Source organism: Chelonoidis abingdonii, chromosome 2 (genome assembly GCF_003597395.2).
Source record: "Chelonoidis abingdonii isolate Lonesome George chromosome 2, CheloAbing_2.0, whole genome shotgun sequence".
Lineage (NCBI taxonomy): Eukaryota > Metazoa > Chordata > Testudines > Testudinidae > Chelonoidis > Chelonoidis abingdonii.
The window spans coordinates 160,211,190-160,236,519 of NC_133770.1; the positions used below are offsets into that span (position 1 = coordinate 160,211,190).

Here is a 25,330-nt window from a genome sequence, read left to right on the forward strand (position 1 = left end):
TTGATCAATACTTTCCATTATTACCCTCTGTTTCCAGTTATTTATAACTTTGTCAAACTTTCCCCCGTGGGGATGAAATTGTCCATACTTGGTTCGTAGTTGAGGCTGATTTTTTTTTTCACTGTAAGTCTATCTACATTTAGAAAGACACATATATAAGTGTAGATACAGAAATAGTAAAACACTAAATATGTGGACATGATATCCCTGGAATACGTTCTTTTAATTCAGCAACCACTAAATACACTGCATTCATTTTGCATTCTGACTTGCTTGCATGCACACTGATTATCAGTGGCTCAATTCTGAGCACGCTGGTACCAATCCACAAAAGCACTGAAACAGATGCTTAATTTAAAGCAACCAGAGCAGTCCCACAGAAGTCAGTCATGAATTGGGGCCCAATTCACTTCAGCTAGTACTAATGTTCGAAACCGCTATGAGCAATTCGATGGATCATCATCTTTTTAAAGAAAGGAAGCTAACACCAAAAGGCTTCCCAATTCCTCTTCGTCTGCTCCCTTCAAATAGTTTGATTAGATTAAAACAGAGACTAACATTTATTTGTTTCTATTTCTATTTCTGTTTCTATTTCTGATACATTTAATATAAACCGATTGCCACTTTAAGGAATAGTTACACAATCTTTAAAAACACGCCACTTAAAACGTACCTAAAATGACACAACATCAAACATAAAGAATTCAAAAGACACACCCAGCCAATGCAAAATAACAATTACACGTTATTTCATGTTTGCTCTGTATGGTCCGATAGTGTTCTGATATTCTCTGTTTTGTATTATAGCCTCTTCTCTATGTACCTTGCATATACTATATGTGTAGACTAAGCTTCTTAGGCCAGGATGTGTTTCTTATTTTGCAATATTAATTCAGAACCCAGTAAGATTTAGAAGTCTGATCACTTGTAAAATGTCAGGATGACTTCTTCTTATTACTATTATAATATTTTCCAGTGTGAGAGCGCCTACACACTCACAAACAGGAATCAAAGCGCCACTGCATTAGGAAACGAACAAACATAACACAAAGACAACCCCTGACACACAAATTTTATAATCTAGGATTTAGACAATAAACAACAGGTTAATTTAGACTAATAAGTAGGAGTGAGAGAGCAAAGTTAACAGTAAAGGCAGGTATGATTTCATAAATGGGCAGTAATTGTCTGTCTGTCTAACAATTGCATTTTTATAATTTATTCCTTATGAGGATCTCAGGATTCTTTATAAATGTGAATACACAATATCCCTGAAAGTCAGTCAGTATTATTATTGCCTATTTACATATAGGGAAACTGAGGCATGGACAGGTCATCACAAGTCATGTTTGCTGCAGCCAAGGTTTTCAAATCCAACAGAAAGCAGCAGGAGCTGCAGGAATGTCATTACAATCACAGCAAATGTCATATATCTGTTTTGGAGTTGTGGCATGCTAGCCAGGCTCTGCTATAGTGCCACTGATTCTATTCTATTCTGTTAAGGCTCTTATTTTGCTGCCATCACTATGATATCTAAGAGTTAAAATTTCAAATACACCCATCTCTTAGGACCCTCAGTCCCATTTGCTTTTAGAAACTGTATCCTGAATGCTTTATAGTACCTTTTTCCGGTGACCTGAGTGATAGTGATAATGTTATAAGAAAAGAAATTGAACTTACTTATTTTTTTCTAGATGAAGTATCACTTTCTCGCCGTTGACTTTAATTTCATATTGCATCCTGTCATCATATCTTGCCTGCAAATATTTAAGTGTTATAATGTTGATAGCAATAAGCACCAGCCTCACTGTGAATTTACTGGTCTTGAGATGCTAACACCAACTCCCCCACGACAATAAACTTGCTGGCAGTTCTAGACTAAGCATCAGTTTTTAAATGACGTTAATAAATTGAACTCTAAAATCTAAAGTCTGCTCTCAAAGGTACATGTACAGCTCTGCTGACTTCCATAGGAGACTCTACTTCGCTTAAGACCCAGTTCTGGAAAGCACTTGAGCACATGCTTAACTTGAAGCATGTGAATAATCCTGTCCCTATTCATCCAAGCACCTAAGCATGATCTTAACTTCAAGCATTTGAATTGTTTTAGCTGAATTCAGTGGTATGTTATATCCCTTTCCCCTACCCTTTGTCTGTCTTTTCTATTTAGATTGCAAACTTTGCAGGGCAGGGACCATCTACTACTCAGTTTATTCAGTGCCTAACACAATAGGCACTTGGTGGATCACTAGGCACTATCTCAATAATAGTAATAATTATTAAAGTGCTTAAAGTTAAGCATGTGCTTATGCTCTCCTGTGTTGGGGCCTTTATCCATAGATCTCAGGACAGCAAGTCTTGCTGCCCCATTTGACAGATGGAGAAAGAGAGGCCAAGAGAAGTGACTTACTCAACATCCCCCAGCAGGCTGGTGGCAGAGCTAGGAGTAGAAGAACTCTGTCCTGAACCCTACCCACTGATTTGTTCCACCGCCACCCAAAGGTAGATTGGAGGATGTGGCTCTGCTGCATATTTTGGATCTAAAAAACTCAACACCCCAGAATGCTAGGTGCTTCTGCTCTACTGTTTTCCACTATCCACTGAGCTCTACTTTTGAGCAAAAAGTGCCACTAATGCAACTAATGAGTTGGTTTACACTGTGAATAAACGTATCGTCATGAACTAGGAGGAGACTCACCAATCACATTTAGACTTTGCCACCTACTTTTACTGTGTGACTATCATGCCCTCCCCTTGCAGGGGAATGGATTCAGTAGTCTAGTTATTCTGTTCCATTAGTATGATCTGATGTCTGGATCTAACTTGTCCTGAAGGTTAAGTACACTCTGACCCAAGACAAAACTATCCATTCCCATGCTAACAAATAAAAAATGCCTCCTTTATTACCCCGTTGTTGGGATTTTGATTTCCTGCTACATCTCTTTTATGTAACATGTGTAGTTTGTGTGGATATACCACTTCGTAGTCCTTCACCCCAGGTAATTCCCTTCGCGCAGTCCCTAAGGGAAACAAAAAGATTTGTCAAAACAAATGTATTTATTTTTTTAAATTCCACAGTTTCTAAATGCTGTATCATTTTATTTAATTTTCATGCATTTCATAGAATCGTATTCTAGCACTGCACAATTTTTATACCAACACGTTGGGCCAGATTTTCAAGATGTCACCTTTACTTTTGCATTCGCTGTTTTGCAACTGATGCAGGTGAGGTCAGGTGGTTCTCTAGAGTTAATGATCGCCAGACTCTATTACAGAAAGTCATGTAAATTAACAAAGAATTCCTCCTGTATGGTAGGTAAGTAAGTTTACAGTATTCATGGGTAGTTGGGACTGGGAGCAATCTCAGATTAATTCTTTAGAGATATTTTCAACTAGTCTTTTCACAGAAATAGTTCCAGTTAATCCTCCTCCTGTAGCATGTTTCACCTATTATATCTTACTGGGTGTGATTATCTGCATGTGATAGTTGAAAATTTTTTCTCTTTTCTGCTTTTTATTGTCTTCTTTTTCTCTCCTTTTGTTCAGTCCTCTCCTGCTCCCTGCTCCCGCTTTTTATTTGGGGTTTTATATAGGAGTATGGAATATGTTTAGTTCCTTATGAGAACACTCCATACCAGCTGTTTTGTGATCAATATAGTTGTGTACAAGGACGTTTGTAGGAGAAAGAGTGGTTCATAGATTTTAAAGCCAGAAGGGACCTTTACAATCAGCTAATCTGGCTTCCTGCATAATACAGTCCAAGTGGTGCTGGCCACAGGAAGGAACTGTAAGAGATGGCAGGAGTGATATCAGACCCTTAGACTGAGGGTGTGCCCATCATGGTTGATTGGATTCATAGTCTGTGGTTAGCCCCTCAGCTGCTGCTGGAATATCCAGGGACAGCAACAGCCATATTGGCTTTTTTCTCATCTTCAGCCGGCCAAGAGGATACAGCTATCTCTTCTGGAAGCAGAATTGGTGACCACCATGTTTCCTTAGAACTGAGCTTCTATATTGCATTCCTCATGCAGAAACTATACCCAGTCCATAGCACAAGCAGTTGGACGCCACATGGTGCTGAATCCAAACGCAACACTGGATTGTGCGGCCAAAATTTTCAAAAGTGACTAGTGATTTTTTTGGTGCCTTGGATTCTGGGTGTCCAATCTGCAACAACTTTAGAGGGCTTGGTTTTCATTAAGGGCTAAGCAGACGTGCTCTGAAAATCAGGCCCTGCTAAAACATCTGTCTCAAGTTGGGCATTGGAAAAATTGGAGACTAGTCTCTTTTGAAAATTTAGCCAGAACTCATTAATAGCCTGGGCTGAGCCTGGGCTGAGATTGCGCCTTTCATGTGTGAGACAGGTATTTTTATTAGCCCTATTTTATAGGCATAGAAAGGGTAAGTAAGTTGCATAGCGAGTCAGTGGCGGAGCTGAGAATAAACCCCAAGAGGCTAGATGGCTAGGCATGTGATCTAACCATTTTTCTCTGCCCCTCCTCACTTGAGTAAGTTGGAAAATTTCCATCAAAATGTCCTTTTTTCCTATGGAAATTGGCTTGTCAATGAAACATAATTTTTTGCCAAAAAAGTTCTGGTTTTGTCCAAAAAAAGAGGGTTTTCACTGAAAACCTGAAAATCTGAATCTTTGTATGCCAAAATCAGAAAAATTTGAGAGGGAACTATCATAGGGAAAAAATACATTTCACAGACTACATACAGGTGCTTGCATACTAGAAGTATCAGATGGTAGAATATGGATATTTTATCCAGCAAAGTGTATGTATTAGTATGGCCATCGGATTGGACAAATCTCATTAATTAACTCCTCTTGAGGCTATTTAAATGGATTAACACAAAAGCACAGTAGATATCCAAGACCAGAGTGAGTTCAATGCCAAAAGGCCCTGAGGCTATGAAACTTTGATAATGACTGACTGACAGCACACTTCACTGTGAACAGATGTGCACAGCACTAATCATCATGCCAGAATACAAGAAAACCAGTTAGGTAACCAGGGAGCCTCATGGTTAGTCAGTACATCAGCATGTGCACGTTTTGCAGTACCCGGTAGTTGTCTCCTGTTCCATTATTGCATGGGAGAGCTGCAGTCTGTATTAAGGGTCAGATTGTACTTTGATAGGCACCTGCCCACACTGGGGGCATTTCAGAGCTGCATCAACTCAGTGTTAGCTTGAAGGTGGATAGTTCTTTGGGGCAGGTGCATCTGGCTATCACAGGGGCTGGTGAGTAGGTGTGGGTGGGGATTGTGTTAAGGAAGGTGCAGCAAGCTACCCTTCTCCCATCCCGCTTTCCCCTCACACAGTGCATCTGGCCATCTTCACTGGTGGGTGTGCAGATGGGAGCAGGACCATAGCTCTTTTTGGGTGGATTACAACCAGATGGATGATAGCAAGGAGTTGACCATGAGCTGAGGAGGGCCTGGGGGGTTTTAATTGTACCTTCTCTGTGCAGAGCCAACCCCTCATTCCTTCTCTTGCTCCCCTTGTGCTCTCATGATCTGGCCGTAGTCATGTTGCCAGTGCTCTTTTGCCAGTGTGTCTCTTCTGTCCTACCTAAAGAGCAAAATTCTCCTCTCAGGGCTCTCAGATCTCTATTGGGTATAGTGCTGAGCTTAGGGTAGGAGAGCGAATTGCATTTCAGATGGGCATTGTAGATTTGGCTGTGGGACCTCAGCCCTTCTTAAATTATTAGCTAAGCCTGTAGCTCTGGCTAGATGTGATTTTGCTTCTAGATCCCTCTGTTACACTTGACAAACTCAGACCTCAGAGCAGTGCACAGAAGAAAGACTGGGACAGAGCGTCTGTTTCAAGGCACATGAATGGTTTTTGAAAAAATCTGACCTATTTCATGTTAACAGGATAATTTGTGATTGTTTCCGAGTGGGAGGAATATAAATAGAATTTCTGCTCAGGCTGCAGAGGATATGTGGCACCTGTGTGTCTTTTATATACTAGTGCCAGCTAATGTCTATTTACTCTAAATATTATTCCATCATGCTGTACACCGGCCTCTGCTGAGTAACCCCATGATCTTAACCATGGGCGCACTCCTCCAACCTTCTGTACAACCCCTTTATTGCATTACATCTGAGGCCCCAATGCAAGAAAGCACTTAGGCCCATACTTCACTGTAAGTCCAATGGGACTTAAGCACATGTGCTTAAGTGTTGTCCTAAATAGAAATGCTTTCTTGAATCCGGGTCTAACTTACTTTTTAATCTCTTTGCAGCAGAGAACTTGTATATATTGGGTAGCATCTAGCATACCATTAGGTACGATTAGCATATTACCTAATAGCTGTAACAGACCAGCTGCACAGGGGTCTTCTGAGATAGTTCCTTCAGGAAGAACTTGATTTTTCTGGATTGCTACTGATTCCTCTGTGATGTTGATCATTACTAGACATATATGTGGGTATATACATGAGTCCATCTATCTTCCTATCCCAGGTGGCTGCTGTGCATCTGTTACTCCTGTATTATTTCCATCTACCATGATCTCCCCTTCAACAAGCTTTGAGATAGCAGAAACCATATGACTTATGCACTGGACCAGTGGTTCTCAAATTGTGGGTAGGGACCCCAGACTGGGTCGAGACCCCATTTTAATGGGGTCGCCAAGGCTGGTATTAGACTTGCTGGAGCCAGGGCCAAAGTCTGAGCCCAACCACGCAGGGCCGAAGCCTGAGTGCTTCAGCCCTGGGTGGCGGGGCTCAGGTTACAGGCCCCCTGTGGTGGCTGAAGCTTTGGGCTTTGCCCACCTCAGGGTGCCAGGGCTCAGGCTTTGGACCCCTTTCCTGGGGTCCGGTTGTAATTTTTGTTGTCAGAAGGGGGTTACAGTGCAATAAAGTTTGAGAACCCCTGGTCTAAACTATTCCAGAGAAGATCTAGCTTTGTGTCCTCTGGACACTATTCTGTATCCGCAGAACAAACAGCTCAGCTAAAACTGCTGACATTTATTCATGTTATGAGTCAAACAGAAATAGTCGCACAATGGGAGGGAAGGCCCTTTTATCATTCCCAGCAGAAAGAGGATGCACCTGGCCCCAGAGTGTTCTGGGCCAATGGGCAATATGTCTCGTAGTTTTTGCATTGCTGCTGCTAGAAGCAGCTGCCAGGCTGAGAAAATATTTGGTAGCCAAGAATGTTCTCTTGTGCTGCCTTCTGAGCAGTATTAGCCATTGCGTTGCAAAGTGATCTGAATGTAAATGGCTGTACAGTGCCCGCTACATCAGGTATGGAACAATGACTAGAACTGGTACCACTGAGGTTCAGCGTATCCTAGCTGCTGGATCTCGATCAGAGTATTATGGTTACTCTGCACCTGTTAGATCTCCATATCCCTATAGCTTCTTTATCACTAATCCAGAACTGAGTCATTAAATATGCTCTAATATCTGTGGTAACAGCTGCTCTTGTTTTCCAAGCTGCTCTTGTTCCCTCATTCTCTAATCCAGCGGTTCTCAAACTGTAGGTCAGGACCCCAAAGTGGATCACGGCCCCATTTTAATAGGGTCATCAGGTTTGGAGTTAGACTGTCTGGGGCCCGGGACTGAAGCCCAAGCCCGAATCCCACTGCCTGGGGTCAGACTTCGGCTTCAGCTGTGGGAGGCAGGGCTCAGGTTACAAGCCCCAAGCCTGGGTATGAAGCGCTGGGGTCTCAGCTTTGGCCCCCCGCTTGGATGGGCTCATGCTTCAGTCCCTGCTCCTGGGGTCATGTAGTAATTTTTGTTGTCAGAATGGGGTTAAAGTGCAATGAAGTTTGAGAACCCCTGCATTGGACTACAGCCACTCTCCTGTTTTGAACAGATCACACCCATTGTGGATCATACACTAGTACCAGTGTGATGTGATGTGCAAGCTCTTGATATCCCTGTCTGGAGCATGGAGCCATGTCCAGAATCCATTACCATCACTAGAGTGAGAGGGCAGAAGTAGAAATATGTGCAGAAGTAGAATCTGAGGCTGGGACTCCTGGGTCCAAATTGGAATGAAAACCAAAAAAAATTCAAAGTTTCCCCCAAAATAATTGGGGGGAGTGGGGGGGGAGGACAGACATTGTTTTGGGCCATTCAAAGCATTTCATTGTGTTAAAGTTGCAATGTTTTCTTCTGATTTTTGACTTTTTAAAATGTTATGCTGTATCATAATTTATAATATAAACTAAAATATATTTTGTAATGAAAAGTCATTTCAATGCATACCTTCAAAATGCTTTGTTCTGAAAAGGTCAAAACACTTCATTTCAACTTTTGTTTTTAAAAAATGGAAACTTCGTTAAAATTGACACATTCCCATGGAAAGTTTCTATTTTAATGACATTTTTGACCTGCTGTGGCTGGTGGCATTTGAAATGGACTGGGCAAAGCACTGGAAAATGTGCCGGAGGTAGGGGACACACATGTACCTGATGGAGGTGGCAGGGGAGACATTTTAGATGACCCAAATGGCCTTTTTCCATCTCCCCTTGTGCACGTGGATATGTTGTATGTCTGTCTGTATAGTAGTGAAGTATGTGCTAGAGGTATTGTAGTGAAGAGCTTACTAAGGGTAAGAAGAGTTTTTCAACTTCTGCACATGAAGAACATCAGTGTATCACGACCTGATTTTCAGAGGTGCTCGCACATGTGACTTCCCTTGAAGGTGTTCAGAGTCCCTGAAAATCAGATTCTGTCCTATGAGACATCACAAGGGCTATGTACCACATAAGCCCCCTTTAATCCTGTTGCATGGGGGTGAATTTCACCCTAAGGGACAAATTTTCATGGGTTCAGCACCTACATTTGTGACCAGAATTTCAAAAATAGGTCAGCTCCTATTTTAATCACATAAATAAATGCCAGGTTTTCCTAAGCGCTCAGGACCCAGCATCTCCCATTGTGACACTTGTAGATAGATTTTCAAAAGAGCCCAGCACCCAACGAATGTTACTTTCTATGGGTCTGATTTTGAAGCTACTCCATTTGAGAAGTAGTTCCTTATGTAAATAGTTTCAGTGAAATCAATGGGTCTCTTCAGTGAATAATGTGAGTGAGCACTAATCAGAGAGTATGAGTTCCTGAAACAGCCCCTAGCTTGGCTTTGACTAGAATAGGAAAAGTGATTGACTGTTATTACTAAAATCAACCTAACCAAAATTTCCTATTGCAGATCCAGGGTAACGCCTTTAGCTTGATTTTTAGGAAGTCAAATTACAGCCTTGGTTGCTCAAGTTAGGTTGGGTTTAGCTAGGTAACCTGACCTAAACCTGACCTTTTCTCTAATCAAGACAAGCCTTATAGTTTAATACCTTTGGTATGTATTTCATATGAGGATTTTTAGCTACAAGATTCTGGGTGTGTTAAGTAGGCAGTTATATTTTGTTCTGTTTCTAATAGTTTTCCTAGAGTCAGTTCTTCAGAGTGAATGTACGGTCATCTTGTTTTGCTTCAGGCATGATTTTAACTCAGTTTTTTCTGAGCAAGAAATGGATTCTGGATCTGTTACAACAGGTAAAAAATTGGCGATAAGGCATAAATAAATACCTCAATTTCCCAACCATCTTAAATCAGGAATTAACACCACTAGTTAGTGTGGATCTACATATAAAAATTAAATCTCTTTGACCAAGATATATAAAGTCTCAAGGGAAAGATTTTCAGAACTCTTCACAAGAAAATGTGTTTAATTCTGTACATAATATGTGTGTGAACTGCAGACAATTACATGTCCAAGTGACCATGAATTGCATGTGCAAATGTGTGTATATTTGTGCATGTCGTGGTCTGAAAATCTGCTCCTGATTCAAATAGCAAGCAAGCAAGAATACACTCAAAAACTAACGTATGGCACCTCATATAGAATACAGTTAAATAATTATACGGACTTAATTTGGGAAGGACTTAATGTTTAATTATTTAATCATATTCTGGGAGATCTCAAGATATTATCCTGGTGCTGCATAAATATATGTTTATCATTCTATTTCAATTGTAAGTAGATGACTATTCATTTAATTCCAACAAAAAAATTATAATTCAAATGTTGTAAAAGAAACAAATTAGCCAAGTTGAATAAATTCTCTCACAATTGTCAAAAAATGGCTTTCTCACTTCTTCAGAATAAACTTGTTCCAAGGCTTGACTCAGTCGGGTAAATATTTCTTTACTAATCTGTCTTTCTTGAGAATTTTAGTGATTACTTTTTAACTTTGGTAGTGAAACAAAAACCTCTATATTCAGCAATGCCATTGTCTTCAAGTGACTTCATTTGGTGTGAGTACAACAAATGCAATCATGGTTCTTCAGTATCAGCCACCTGTTGTTAATTAAAAGCTCACAAAAGCTATAGAAACTTATCAGTACACGGTACTTAGCAGCGATTTGATAAAAGGAGAAAAAACTTACCTCGGTGTTGAGAAAGGAGCAATACTGTAGAAATCAGAAGTACTTTAATCATGTCAGCTAAGCCTGGAAAGCGGTCTCCTTGCTTTGAGAAAGACTGGCCCCTAGCTTCTTCCTACTTTAACCTGCCCTGCCTTCTGCAGTGAAGGAGGGAGACTGGGTCCTTCGGCTTTATTCTTGTTCCTACATGAGGAAGTATTTACTAAAGGTGTTGCACAATTTTCAAGTTACAGCAATGCCACTGCATGCGGAAGTTGCTGCCAGTTAGTTGGTGTCAAGTGAATTGTGATCTATTGATTGCTTCTTTCAAATGATTTCACAGAGCTGCTGCCTATTGCCAAAGGGACTGGAATTGTCCGAAGGCTCTTTTTGTTTAGCCTGGCTGGTAGAAAACAGACATGGCTGCTTACAATGCAGGGAGCTTTTCTTTCTATGCCATTAGAGTTGGGATTATATGTATGTTCATGCCTTTTACTTGTAAATACAGGGTTAGGGAAGAGAGGATCAGAGACTGTGGAATGTTGAGCACCTTATACTTCCATGGAGATTTAAAGATATGCAATGGATTTCAGCACCACAAAGGTTTCAGGTCCTGACTTATCACCATTAAATCAATGTGAATTTCAGTTTGTGCTGATTAACATTTAACTTGTAAGGTAGGGTAGGGCTCTGCGCAATAAGTAAGGGGAAAGTAATGGCCAGTCCCTGAATCATTTCTATTTTTAAACACTACACTCATGTCCCCTCCCCCGTGATGCCTTCATTAGTGATGTTCACTTTGGGCTGATGATGTAGATTCATAATTACAGAGAAGTGAAAATGGAATTCATGAAATCAATAATGAGAACAACCCAGAAATCAAAAATCTAGAGGAGAAGAAACAGAGTAAGTTTCTACAACTTAGACCTTGTCTACACTACAAAGTTGTACTTCTTTAACTATACTAGTGTAACTAAAGCAGTACAAACCCGCTAGAGTGGAAGCAGTTAGGTGAATAAAGGGGCTTTATGCCAGTTTAGCGCTGAGAAGGTTAATATCTGTGTTGGTATAAGCCATCTTGATAGGATATAACCCTGTCCACACTCGATTTTTCCCCCCCTGCTATACTATATCAGCAAAAATTCCATTTCCTAACAGAAGTAGTTATACCAGAACAACTTTCAAGTGAAGAACAGGCCTTACTTAGGTGTTTAAACATAGTTTTAGGTGTCTATTTCAAAGCATCCCCATTTGGAAATATTGGTATTAACCTTCATGTTTTTCAGTTTTAACCCTTGGTTAAAACAATTTGATAACATGTATTTAATCTACAGGGTGCAGTGAGAGTTAAGGGTCTGTCTGTCTGTCAGTCAGTCAATACTGTAAGTCTCAATACGTTGAGCTTTCATGAATAGTTTAGATTCACAAGGATTAGTAAGACAAGTCCAAGGCTGATTGCAATATGTGAATCTATCAGTAGAGGTAGCAATTTAATAAAAACTGATTCCAAGATAAGGGCCCAATCCTCTATTGCCTGATTCTTTTTGTAGTCATTATATACTAAACTAAAGCTATTGCAAAGTGGGTGTAAAACTCCACCAAATTAGAATGGTAGCATTTTGAAATCACTTTGCATTTACTTTGCACTAGTATAAATGACTACGTAGAGTGCAGGGCAGTGGAGAATCTAGCCCAAGCTTTGGCACAGTGACAGCGTTTTTTTTTACAAAGCGTCACGAATGTAAAATTCTTCCTCACAGGAGATCATGTGGGCCAAACACCCTATCTGGGACCTGGTCCTGCTTTGGGATCTACTAGTGCAGACCCTGTGGCTTATGAAGAGACCCACTGGCTTCAAGTGAAGTCTGTGCCAATAGAACCTGCCACAGAATTGAGGCTTAAAAGAGTTGAACTGCACATATTTGTACCCAATATCTTTGTTCCCTTTTCATAGAGGTTTAAAAAACATTATTTAATTAAGCCTCCCAACACCCTATGCAGTGTGTTCATTTCCCAGATGGGTAACAAGGAGGCATTTAATTGAGGGAAATTAAGTGAGTTGCCCAAGGCCACACAGTGGCAGAACGTGGAAGAAAACATGTGGAACAGGCCTGATCTCCAGTACTGGTGACTAGGTCTTTGCCCCTCCTATATTCAAAGAATGGAACCCAGGCATTTTGACAAGCCACAACTGTATTCTTAGGTTATTATTGATGCCAATGATAATCTCTAATTCTGTTTGTTTCTGCTGATGTGACCTGTCTTAATTTCAGGCTGTATTTTGCCCACGCAAAGAACACTACGATGGACGGTTCCCTCCCATCTCCATTGACTTCAGACCTCTTGTGACAGGAGCTAAACCTCATTGAGACAAAGTTGTAATGCAACACCCCTGGGACAGAAAGGATCTTTGGAGGTAAGTACTTTGGGGCACTCCAGCTTGGTGACACAGAATGTTTACTTTCTGCAAGACAGCTGCCTCCAATTAAAGCAAGAGGTGTAACCAGTCATGGTTGCTCCACACAGGGCAAGAGCCATCAACACTAGTACCTCAAGAGGCCTCATTGCGAAGGGTGTGTGCACACACAATGTAAGTATATTTTAATAACAGCAAACCTCGCAGAGGGGTTGCATGGTTTAATTTGTGTTTGCAAGGTGTCTAGCTGATGTAAGATATTTGAGAGGTCTTATGCAAGTGAGAAAATATGTATCACTATAAATAAAGACAGTGTTGCCTACTGCATAGACCATTCAGTTGGGACTCAGGAGACCTGGAATGTATTGCCACTGGCCTGCTGGATGCCTGTTGCAAGCCACTCTGCCCCTCTGTGCCTTTATTTCCCCATCTGTAAAATGGGGATAATGATACTGACCTCCTTGAAAACATTTTGAAATCTATGGATGAAGAATGGTAAGATGAGCTAGGTATTTACTTGTTTGTTTGTTTGCTTGTTTATTGTAAATGTACATAGAAATCTGGGAACATTTTTGTTTAAAACAATACTAATAAAGTAAATCTACTGGGCCATATCCTCAGTTAGTATAAATATGGCTGCACTCGATTGCTAAAAAAATTACCTGCATCTGAACAATTTTGCTTACAATTGTATGGCTTGTTCCCAAGCATTCCTCCCAAGGCATGAACTCAATACAATGCCTTTGAACATCATCTGTGTCCATAGTGATCTCATAAATTAATTGTTGTTTTAAAACAAACTACACTTTCAAAATCTAAATGAATACAAATTAATGCTGAAGACAGTTACGGCATGCCAAGAAGCTGACAATATTAGCACTAGACCATGTGATGGTGCACAAAGTCCCTGGATGGAGTAGAAAGGGCCTTGGATGTAACTTTAAATGTTTATCCTCTTGTTTCAGGGATTTCCTAATGGCCTAATACTTTCTAGTGTCTCTTTAGTAGGGGATCAGAAATATATCCATACAGTATGATCTGATTGGCAGGTGAGCTATCATTTGCTTTTTTGGTGTCATTCATCCTCGCTGTAATGGCCAGGCAAGTAGATTTTTGTTCCTGGGCTAGTAAAATTTTATTACGGTTTTTGCAAGTTTGTTTCATTCCACCTTTAATTTCAATAACTAACATCTTTGCATCTCACTGCTAGTTAGTTTACCTTAAATATGCAACCCATGCTTTGTTTAATGAAAGGAGGAAAAAACCAGATGTGTTATCAAAATCCCACAGTAATCTATAATCTCTAAGGGTGAAATTCAGCCTTGTGCAGAGGCCCAACACAGCCTTATGCTCCATTTTCATCCTTAGAATAGGAATTAAATGGGGATTAAATTCAGAAGTATGGTCCATCGGTTAGGATGCTAGGCTGGGACTCAGGAAAACAGGGTGCCATTCTCCGCTCTGCTACTGACTCCCTGTATGACCTAGGGCAAGTCAATTAGGAATCGATTATCGAAGGTTTTGAGATGCCTAAAGATCCAGATGAAGCACCTAACTCCCATTAATTTCAATAGAAGTTGGGTCTCCAGCATTTTACTCGTGGGGAACTGAGGCCTGATTATGGCACTTCTCTATCTCACAGGAAGGAGTTCTGTGAGGTTCATGACATTAGCAGCTGTGAAGTGCTCAGGTACTTTGGTAACGAGGGCCATGTAACTACCATAGCAGAGACTTCATGCTGGCCCCCTGCACAATTTCAGTTTAAGTGAGTGGTTCAACTTCTAGTTCTCAGCAAATGGGGACTGTTAATAAGTTAGTCCCCACTGGTACGTTTTCAGTGAGCATGTGACCTCAGAGACCCAATTGCCATTCCAGAACATTCCTTCGGTGATGGGCAAACTGATTTGGACGAAATAATAATGCCCATCTTCCCTGCCTTCTCTGCATTTCCTTTTGCAGAACTCAAACCCAAGCCACATCCAAAAAAAAATATTTTCTGTGATACAAACAGAACAATTAAGCTTTTGCATGGTCTCTGAGCATCAGGGTTCAAGGCCGACTGTCCTCCCTGTTTACTTCTTTTCTCTGTTCTCAGCTACTTTCTAACCTTCCCCCAACATATTGCTGCTTCTTGCAAGCCTAGCATCTACTCCCTCCTCTACAGCTAATCTGTAGCCCAGTTAAGTCAGTGCAAGTCTTGCTATTCTCTTCAAGGGACTTTGGCTCTGTCCCTCAAATCCCTCCTTAAAACCTACTTCTTCCATGAAGCCTTCCCCTCTCTTGGTCTCCCTGCATTTCCCTAGATGACCCTGTTTGGTCTTACTTGTAATAAGGTCCAATCTCACAAGGTGCAGAGTCCCTCCAGTGTGATACTGAATCCCCTCACTTCTCACTCAGGTCCATTTAGAATCTAAGGAAGGGCCTTAGATCACAAAATCTTTGTGGCTGGGCCCATGTCACACTTTCTGTCTTGTGCAACAGCATATGCATAATATAAATAGATGATAATGAAAACTCTGTCCTAGGTCCCTCCTCTATTCCTTCCTTCCCCTTTTATTTTAAAGGAATTCATTTATTATTACAGCTTCCTGCCCGATTCCGCTACGTCTACTGTGTTTTGCTTACCTCATCCTTCCACCGCATCAGTACTTACAAGGAATAAGACTGGCACAGCACATGTTGCAGGAGGAAGCATGGCAGAAGAGGGAGTAACTCAAGAAACACTATAAAAGCGGCAAAAAGTTCTGTGGCACCTTATAGACTAACAAACGTATTGGAGCATGAGCTTTCGTGGGTGCATACCCACTTCGTCGGTGTCGGTATTCTACCGACTAAGTGGGTATTCACCCACGAAAGCTCATGCTGCAATATGTTTGTTAGTCTATAAGGTGCCACAGAACTCTTTGCCGCTTTTACAGATCCAGACTAACATGGCTACCGCTCTGATACTCAAGAAACACTAACTTCTCTTAACAATTTGTCTTAATAGGGGCCTGATTCCCCATTGCCCTGCATCCCAAGCCATCATTCACACCGGTGCAAAGTGTGCAGTGTAAATGATGAGGCAAAGCAATAGAGGATCAGGCCCTTTTATCATCAAACTCTTCTTTTAGAAGACATTCCTTTCTCCTTTAAAATCAAATCAAGGTGTGGCTTTGCAAAGGGGCAGCAAGTCATTATGCTGGCTTCAGAGAAGAGAAGGAAGCAAGTCTGTGACTCGGGGCTTGTCTACACTACCAAGTTTTGTTGACAAAACTTAGGTCGCCACCCAAAAGTCGACAGAACAAAAATCACCAAAAGGGTGTTCACGCTTGCTCCCTCTGTCAACAGATCATGTCCACACTGGGGACACCATCATCGACAGGGTGAGCAATGCACCATGCAGTGTTGTGGGATGGAAGAGCTGATCGCTGCACATCTTGGGATTCTCTCCGAGTTCTTCCACAGCCCCCTCAGCTGCTGAGAGCAGCATCGTGAGCAGCTCTGTGAGCTCTCTGTGCTGAGGAATTGCAAAGCAGCTCAGCAGTCTGTCCCCCTCCCCCCTGCAGTAGCAATCTGCCTCTGGTGTGTTCCTAGTGCCGGGCAGAACAGGAGCATTCCAATGATTTGCCCTTTGTTGGTTCCCCAAAGGGAGCAGCACACTTCCTGGAGCTTTGAAAGGGGAGGGAAGCAGAGCAATCAGGGCAGGCAGTGTGGGATACTGGTGGAAGCCAGTTCTGTCGACAAAACAATCAGCAGCATCTACACTGGCTCTTTGTTGGCAATGAAGGGAGGGGAAAAGACAAAAGTCTCTCACAGGGGTGGAAGATTTTTGTCGCCAAAACTGGGCGTTCTTCACGATAGAAGTCCCATTGTAGTGTATACACTCTTGCTGTTCTGCCACAAAAGGCAGTTTTTGGCGACAAAACTTGGTAATGTAGACAAGGCCTCAGTCTCACAACCTATATGCTGGTCTTCCCATGCTCCACCGAGGAAACACCCTACTCCAGGATTATATCTAGGGCAGCATACTCGCCTCTCTGGCCCAGCATATCAGTGCAGCCATTCTAGCCAGTGCATTGGAGGAATGGAGCAAAGGCTAACTCCACTCCATCCCACCTGTGGAGTCTGCTGTCCATGCTTCGAACGCTGGTGTAGTTAGCCAGTGCAAACGAGTTAAAGGGCCGGTTACACCTTTTTGGTCCTATGTGTTGTCCTGCAAGCTGGGTCACGGTTTGGTCCTTAATTTTAATTTGGAGATTTACGTCACTGGGAAAAGTTCAGAAGAGAATCAGGCACGTCCCTTTTGTCTGTATTTATTTATTTGTAAAGGGCGAAGCAGAGATAGTTGTACCTGGATGATGCTTCTGCAATGGATTCTGATTGCTTGTCACATACAGCACATACCAAATATTTTACCTGATCTATCCTATTGGTCTAATCTTCCTACCACTGAAGTTGATGGGAGTTTGCCTTCCAGCTTTTGGGCCCTGATTCAACAAGAATGTAAAAGTTCTTCAACCAGGAATGCACCCATTTTGCATTAGGGTGACCAAATATCCCGATTTTATAGGGACAGTCCCGATATGTGGGGCTCTGTCTTATAAAGGCACCTGTTAATTCCCACCCCATCCTGATTTTTCACATTTGCTATCTGGTCACCCTACTTTGCATACATGTAAATCCCTACAAAAGATACAAAGCAGTGAAGAATCAAGCCTGTTAATGACTTCAGCAGAGTCACTCTGTATTTACCCCCTGTGGAACTGAGATGAGAATTTGGCCCTTTTGTTTTCTGTGAATACAACTTCCTGCTTCTGACTCTTACCACAACTGAGTCACAGCTGATAGAAAATACAACAGCTCTTTTGTATGATACACCCCCACTGACGTGTGGAGGTTACAGCAAGGTATTATCTGGTAAGTGATTGACTTCTTACCCACAGGGGACAGGAAAGAATTCCCCACACCTCCACAATACTACATTCTATAATTAACCAGGGACATTTTGCCTTTAGCTTCTATCTGAAGCATCAGGTTTTGGCCACTGCTGGAAACAGGACTCCAGACCTGATTGACTAGAAGAAAACAGCCTCCATTTCTAGTGGTTTGGTCCAGTAAGCTGAGTGCTCTGAACCTGGTTTTGCACTTCTTTATATCTGTGTGCAAAGTGAATGTAAGAGTGGATTAAAACTCTACAAAATTTTACACCTGCTTTGCCCTGGTATAACAACTATGCAGGGGTCAAATTCTCTGTTATGCCAGTTTAATTCAGAGTGGGCTTGATTTTTGTTTACGCTAAGCACCCTTTACAGTGCTCTGAGAGTGTAAAGTGAATGTGAATGTAACTGAAACACACTTTAAGGTCCTTTTACACTGCCTTATTATGAATGAGAAGCTGACCCAATGAATCTAATAAGAATAATATCTAGCTGTTATATAGCACTTTTCATCAGTTGATCCTAAAGTACTTTACAAAGGAGGTCAGTATTATTGTCCCCATTTCACAGATGGGAAAACTGAGGCACAAAGAGGGGAAATGACTTTTTCCCAAGGTCATCCAGCAGGCTAATAGCAAATCCAGGAACTAAAACCAAGGTTTCATGAGTCTCAATCTGGTGTTTTAGACCCAAGACAGTAGAATTATCTCACATTTACTCTGATTTTCCTGAGACTAAAATATGGCCCACAAGTATCCCTCCTGCTGTATTCTGACCTCTATACTATACTATTCATAAGCTCCGTGCATCTCTGATATGATAATAGGTTTTGGTGCTAGAAGCATGAGGCCTCTGGAATGCCCCTGCCAGCCACGCATGTACAAGCACTTGATCTGTGACTCTAACACTTCCCGTCCATCCATATGGGCTCTGTTGGAGAAGTAGGTTTGGTAACATTATGATAGATTTAGAAAACACAAGGAAACATTAATATTAAAGCTGGTTAAAACTTATATTGCCAAAAATCTTCCCATAGGAAAATATAGTTCTGTCAAGATTGAAATTTTCCATGGGAAAAATGTCTATTTTCATTTCTCTCTTTTTTTTTTTTTTTTTTTTTGGTCAATGTTCCTACAGGGAGAACTGAAGTGAAAAATGTTGGTTTTGAAATGTTGAATCATTTTGTTTTGATTGAAAATGTCAACATCCAATTTGAAATGTTTGGAATTTTTTGTTTGGTGAAAATTTTTCAATATTTTGACTTTTTGTTCCAACTCACAACGGAGAATAACTTTAACAGAGTGAAATTTCCCACAAAAGGAAAATTCTATATTTCTAATTAATATTATTTTCCAGATAAGTGTATGGAACTCTTTGAGCCTATGATAAAATGCACACTAGTGCACAGGGCCAGTACCAAGGTCTATGTACCACTTAAGCCCTATTTTGAGGTCTGTGGTGGGAGATACCTTATACTGGCCCTCTGTGACTTTTTTACCCCACTGCAGACAGAGCTGCAGTTACTAATTCAGGCATGAGGAATATGAACTCATCATTCCTGGAATATGATGTCAAGGATCCCGAATGCTGCACATTAAAGCTGCCTTGGGTGGAACATTCTTCCGTTAGTTTCTTAGAAATCAGAACCAGATCTGGGCAACAGACCTAACAAAACAGTTATGAAACAATTACCAGTCTCCCTAACTCACAAAGTAAATTATTTCTTTTCTAGCTATGCAATGGAAGCCTAGCAGAAAGGTAGATATTATATTCCAGTTTTGAAATCAAACTTCCATTAGTGGTTATTGCTTCTTTTAAAGCTACCTCTGTAGGAACACAGGAGGACCTTCTTGCAGAGGAATCTATGGGTATGTCTATACTACAGCCTTACACTGATTAGACCTGTCTCAATATAAGCTAACATGAGGTAAAGCTTCACCCTTGGAACGTACACTCAAGTGTTGGCCATCTTCTCCTGTTGTTTCAGCAAATCACAAGTAGCTCCCCTGAGATTAATGGAGTTACACAAATGCAAATCCAATCTAAATGTAAAGAAACTGTCCCCATCGTGGTCATGGTACTTAAGTACAACAGCATTTATTTTTGCAGAAAATTTGCATTCCTAGTAGAGTTTTGCTATAACTGGAGTTGCGTATTGCATCCTATCATGCACTGTAGTACAAACAAAGAGTCACTGGTCCTGATTCACCGTAGATCAATTCCTGCAATCCTTATTTGGGCTAAACTCCCCTCAAATTCAATAAGAGATGGAAGCAGGATTTGGCTCTGCTTTATAAGTGGGCACTAGTTTATATTAAGTGAGAATCTATTATGATAAAGCAAATTTTCCAAGGAGTCTGACCCTGGCTTCTATGACTGCACATTTTACAAGTATGTATTTGAATGTATATTTCTGCACACACTAGTACGCTGCAGATATAAATAACAAAATCTGCATATGCAAATGATGTGGGTAAAATTTCAAAAATACCCTAAATCACCAAGGAGCCTAAATATCATTTTCTAATGCACCTGAAGTCCCACTGAAAGTCATCGAGGCTAAGGGCTTGTCTATACAGGGACGCTCAGGACTTATATTTTAAAGTGGATTAGTTAACTTGCATTAAACCCCTGTATAGGTGCTCTTATTGAGAATGTAGGTGACCTTAAGTAAATTAAGGTAAACCAAACTAAGGCCACTTTAATTCTGAATAAAAGCATTCACACAGGGTTTAATGAGGTTTAACTAATCCACTTGAAAGTCACACCTTTATTTAATTTGGATTCGTTTTCCTGAGTTGTCCTTGTGTAGACAAGCTCTGAGCCTCCTAAATGGCAGATGTGCTTTTGGAAATTTTACCCTGCAATTAGGTATAGAATTTGCACGTGTTTACAAAGGCAATCTTTTGGTGCATAAGGGGGAGTGCATGCAAAAATGTGTATGAAAAATTAATGGCCTAGTTTGGAAAACTTGATTTAATTGACACAACAGTAGCAAAATATGCTGAAGAAAAATTCTGCTGGTGGTAAGTCATTTTTTATTTTTATATTGGTTTGCTCTCAAAGGGGTTTAAAAATATTCTGCAAATAAATATATGGTAAGAGAAATTATCTTCAGAATGGTTAGTATATAAATCAAGCTATCATCCCTTTAGAGAGAAAGCAGTGTATTTTCATGTTCTTGGAAATTCTCATTTCCAGAAAGCCGCACCTTTTATGTCTCTGGACAAACTGTAAGATACCAGAATTTACAAAGACATCACATTCTGTGAACAGCTAACTAGAAGCAAATTATCAAAGAAAATAATCCTTACAAGTTCAAAGGCTGCATAATCCATTGTAGCATTCTCATGTCATCTTTCTTTTCACCTGATAATGACTTGGCATTAGCGTGTTTGAATAATAATAATAACTTTCCTACCATAGCATTCTTTTTAATATCATGTAACATGTGACGTCTGCATGTTGTATAAAGGATGGGATTGCAGTTATGGCACTGGGTTAGGACCATGGAGATCTAAATTCTATTCCTATCTCTGCCGCAGACTCCTTATGAGACCTTAGTACAGCCTGAAACACTCTGACCTAGCTATAGGCAGTGTGTAATGGAGGCTGGGTGAGGCTAAGCCTCCCAAACCTCTGCTAATTCTCCCTGCCGCAGGCCTGAGGCTGGGCTGCGGCAGGGCTCAGAGCTCCTCTGGGCAGCCTGGGCTCAGCCCCTGCTGGCCAGGGCCCCTCCAGATTGAACAGGCAGGGCAGGAGGCTAGCCTTCCTGAATGGGGGGTGCATGCGTCACTCATGGACATAGATCCTCAAAGGTCTTTAGGTGCCTAACCCTCATTTGGAGTCAGATGCCTAAATATCTTTGAGGATTTGGGCCTCTGGGCCCCAGTTTCCCATTTTACAAATTTCCCATTGGCAGTGGAAGGGATTATAATCTTCCTGAGCTGTGAGTGGGGCTGTGAGGATAAATTCATTCATGTTTGTGAGTTGCTCAGCTCTCAGTGATAGGGACCATGTAAGGACATAGACAGACAGAACTTCCGCTTATCTGCAATGCTAACATTACCTTGTTCATTGTGGGCTAGGTTTTGTTTCACTCAGCCGAATGTAAATCTGGAATAACTCCACTGCGGCCATAATACTTCGCATTTACACGGAGGTAACTGAAAACAGACTTTGGCTATGTAAAATTGATACAATTCTACACCTGAACTGAAAATACTCTCTTCAGTACCATAGAATTACTTGCATGGAAAACAGAAGGCTTTGGGTTTTTTGTTCTTTTTTCAATGGGACTGGCACATTCCATAACATTCCAGAGGTTTTTAAGGCTCGACTTGACAAAGCCCTGGCTGGGATGATTTAGTTGGTGTTGGTCCTGCTTTGAGCAGGGGGTTGGACTAGATGACCTCCTGAGGTCTCTTCCAATCCTAATCTTCTGTGATTCTGTGATAACATTAAAGAGCTTCTGTATAGTTTTGCTAAAGGCTTTTAGTGTAAGTGAAACTGTGACCCATTCCTAGCAGTTAGACTCGTAGTGTACAGATATGTCACCAGAGTCAGTCATCTAAAACCAGCATGATTTAGTGGAACCTGGAGTCAGGAGTTCTAGGTTCTATCCCTCAGTGCGGTTACTGACTCATTGAGTGAATTTGCGTGAATCATTTCCTCCTCTTTGTGCTTCAGTTTCACCGGCTATAAAATGCGGATGATCATCTGTCTGCCAGCAGGGTGTCTTAAGGCTAAAATCATTAATGTTTGTGAAACACTGTGAAAACTACTCGATAAACACAAAGGCCTGGGTTCTCCACTCTAGTCCATCAGCTCTAGAAGGGGAAGGGGCACTGGGAGCCAGCTCTGGCCTCTGGATTGAAAACTATCTGGCCCCTGCGCATGTGAGGGCTGTAGGGAGGCAGCCCTAATTTACACCAATAAAGGACTGGGTAGAGTGGAGCCATGCCTGGCCCACCCATGGAATGTCCCTGAGCTAGCCTCTCCTCCTGCCTGTGCTCAGCCTTGAGAGTGCATCTCTCATGAATTCCACTAGTGGAGAGTTCCCTGCAGAAGGTGAATGCTCCATTGGCCTCCTTCAGTTGTTGTAAAGGTGCTTTGTGCCCCCTCTGTGTTGTACAGTGGACCAGAAAATCTGACCCAAAAACTCTTATTTATTTTAGTATCATGGAATGATTAAAATTGTTTTCCCCATTATATTTTTGTTAGCTCTGCAATCATTTTAAATCAAAGCAAAACTGTCCACAAATATTGCTGCTAAGTACTTTTTTTTCATCATTATGGTTGCAACATCCTGCTGCCATACTGTGGAATGCTTTCAGACATGACTCATCCAAAAAAATAGAAGGAGAGGTCGCAGCTCTGGAGACAAACACCTGTGTTCACTCCACATAACCATGTCACAGAAGAGACAACAGATGCACAGAAACCATTGTGCCAGCCTGTCCACCCTCACTGTGTAAATGTTAGCTAACCTTAAATTGTGCAGACCTGCATTCATTTTTTGTTTAGCCCTGGAACCTAGCCAACTTTTAATTGGTGTCATCGAGATGAAACTGATTTACCATCATCCTGACTTCATTCTGAATGTTGGACACTTCATGTATTTTCATTGGGAGAAAAGCAAAAGAGGCTTTAAAATTACATTTGTATGGGAGAAGTTTTTGACCATCCTGTTTAAATAGTACACTTGCTGTATGCCAACGCAAACATACGCAGGCCCTTTAAATAGAACAAGATCCTTTAAAATTATTACCTGCAAAGGGTACAATTCTATGAAAGAAAATCAAGCAAAAATAAACTTCCGAATATACCTAATGGTGAAATGTAATTGGAAGTTAGCCTGTTTTAATAAACACAGTGGATTTATTAATTGACTATATTTTGGAAGGTTGCTTCACATTTTCCTGTTGTTGTTGTTGCTTTCAGCCTCATAAAACTTTTTTTTTTTTAAAGCACAGATCTTGCCAAAGAATTCATGAGAGTCAGGAGAAAATGTGATGCATGTAACAGATGACCCACACTGTACATGTAAAGAACTATACATATAAAATGATGGGGTCTAAATTAGCTGTTACCACTCAAGTGAGAGATTGTGTCGTCATTCTGGATAGTTCTCTGAAAACATCCGCTCAATGTGCAGCGGCAGTCAAAAAAGCTAACAATGTTGGGAGTCATTAAGGAAGGGGTAGATAATACTGTGTCACCCCATCTCAACTGGAATTGGAAAAGGTTCGGAAAAGGGCAACAAAAATGATTAGGGTATGGAACAGCTTCCGTATGAGGAGAGATTAATAAGACTGGGATTTTTCAGCTTGAAAAAAGACAACTAAGGGGGATATGATAGAGGTCTATAAAATCATGACTGGTGTGGAGAAAGTAAATAAGGAAGTGTTATTTACTCCTTCTCGTAACACAAGACTAGGAGTCACCAAATAAATTAATAGGCAGCAGGTTTGAAACAAACAAAATGAAGTATTTCTTCACACAACACACAGTCAACCTGTGGAACTCTTTGCCAAAGGATGTTGTCAAGGCCAGGACTATAACAGCATTCAAAAAGGAACTAGATAAGTTCATGGAGGACAGGTCTATCAATGGGTATTAGCTAGGATGTGCAGGGATGGTGTCCCTAGCCTCTGTTTGCCAGAAGCTGGGAGTGGGCAATGGGGGATGGATCACTTGATGATTACCTGCTTTGTTCATTGCCTCTGGGGCACCTAGCATTGGCCACTGCCAGAAGATAGGTTGCTGGGCTGGATGGATCTTTGGTCTGACCCAGTAGGGCCGTTCTTATGTTCTTATGTTATGTACACAACAATTGTCAATGCTGACCAACAGTGACCATACAGTGATTCTGGCTTATGACAGCATTACTTTGTAGTATGTCATCTTCTAGTTTGGCAAATGTTGACTTTCTAAAAGCAACCACTCTGCATAGTGTCTTTCACCTGAGGATCTTAGCACATAAGTGAAGACTCACAAGACCCTATTGACAGGCTGATATGTTATTTCTCATTATGCAGATAGGTTTGTGTAGTGGCATGTGAAGGAAGAGACTTTCCAATACTATGCAACCACTCAGTGGTAAACCATGAACAGAGCCCATGAGACTCCTGTTCTACTAGGCTAACTGCACCTGAGATCTTCTAAATTTGTGTCAGTGTCATGGAAACCAGCTGCTAGTCCTTTACCAGCAACCTATGTATTATGTATGTCTGCGTGTATCTTCAGGAGAGGAATTGTGTCTTCTAGTATCTCTTACAACACTAAGTGGAATGGATCCCCAATCTTGGGTGGGGCCACTGTGCTATTGAAATATAAATTAATAACAATAAAAAATAAGACACAGACAGTGTGTTCCTATATCTTGGCATGGAACTAACCTACTGGCAGTGAACAGTTAATGCCAATACTAATAATAACCTCATCCTACAGTCCATAAGTCTGAAGTCAATAGGGCTTTAGCCTGTGTTAGGACAGTAAATTTGCTCCTTGATACTTTTTCACCTCTTTCATCAGATTAGTGGTCTTGCCTGGTCCATCCTTAGGGTGATATAGCAGGGACAGCTTGCTACTCTCTGACAGAACAAGCAA

The 25,330-nt window shown here is 41.2% G+C and overlaps 1 protein-coding gene across 2 annotated transcripts in view; it reads right to left on the bottom strand.

The window, feature by feature from the left end:
• The window catches only part of LOC116826023 (zinc metalloproteinase-disintegrin-like NaMP), a 44,217-nt gene extending 33,668 nt beyond the window's left edge, over positions 1-10,549 (bottom strand). Inside the window, exons 1-3 of one of the 2 annotated variants that reach the window (XM_032782502.2) lie at positions 10,409-10,549; positions 2,908-3,020; positions 1,681-1,757 (exon numbers count right to left, since the gene is read on the bottom strand). In XM_032782502.2, coding sequence (XP_032638393.1) covers positions 1,681-1,757; positions 2,908-3,020; positions 10,409-10,460 — 242 coding nt within the window. In that variant the 5' untranslated portion in view covers positions 10,461-10,549. The remainder of the gene's footprint in view (positions 1-1,680; positions 1,758-2,907; positions 3,021-10,408) is intronic. The other variant, XM_032782503.2, reaches the window with a different exon arrangement.
• Positions 10,550-25,330: the final 14,781 nt, after the last annotated feature.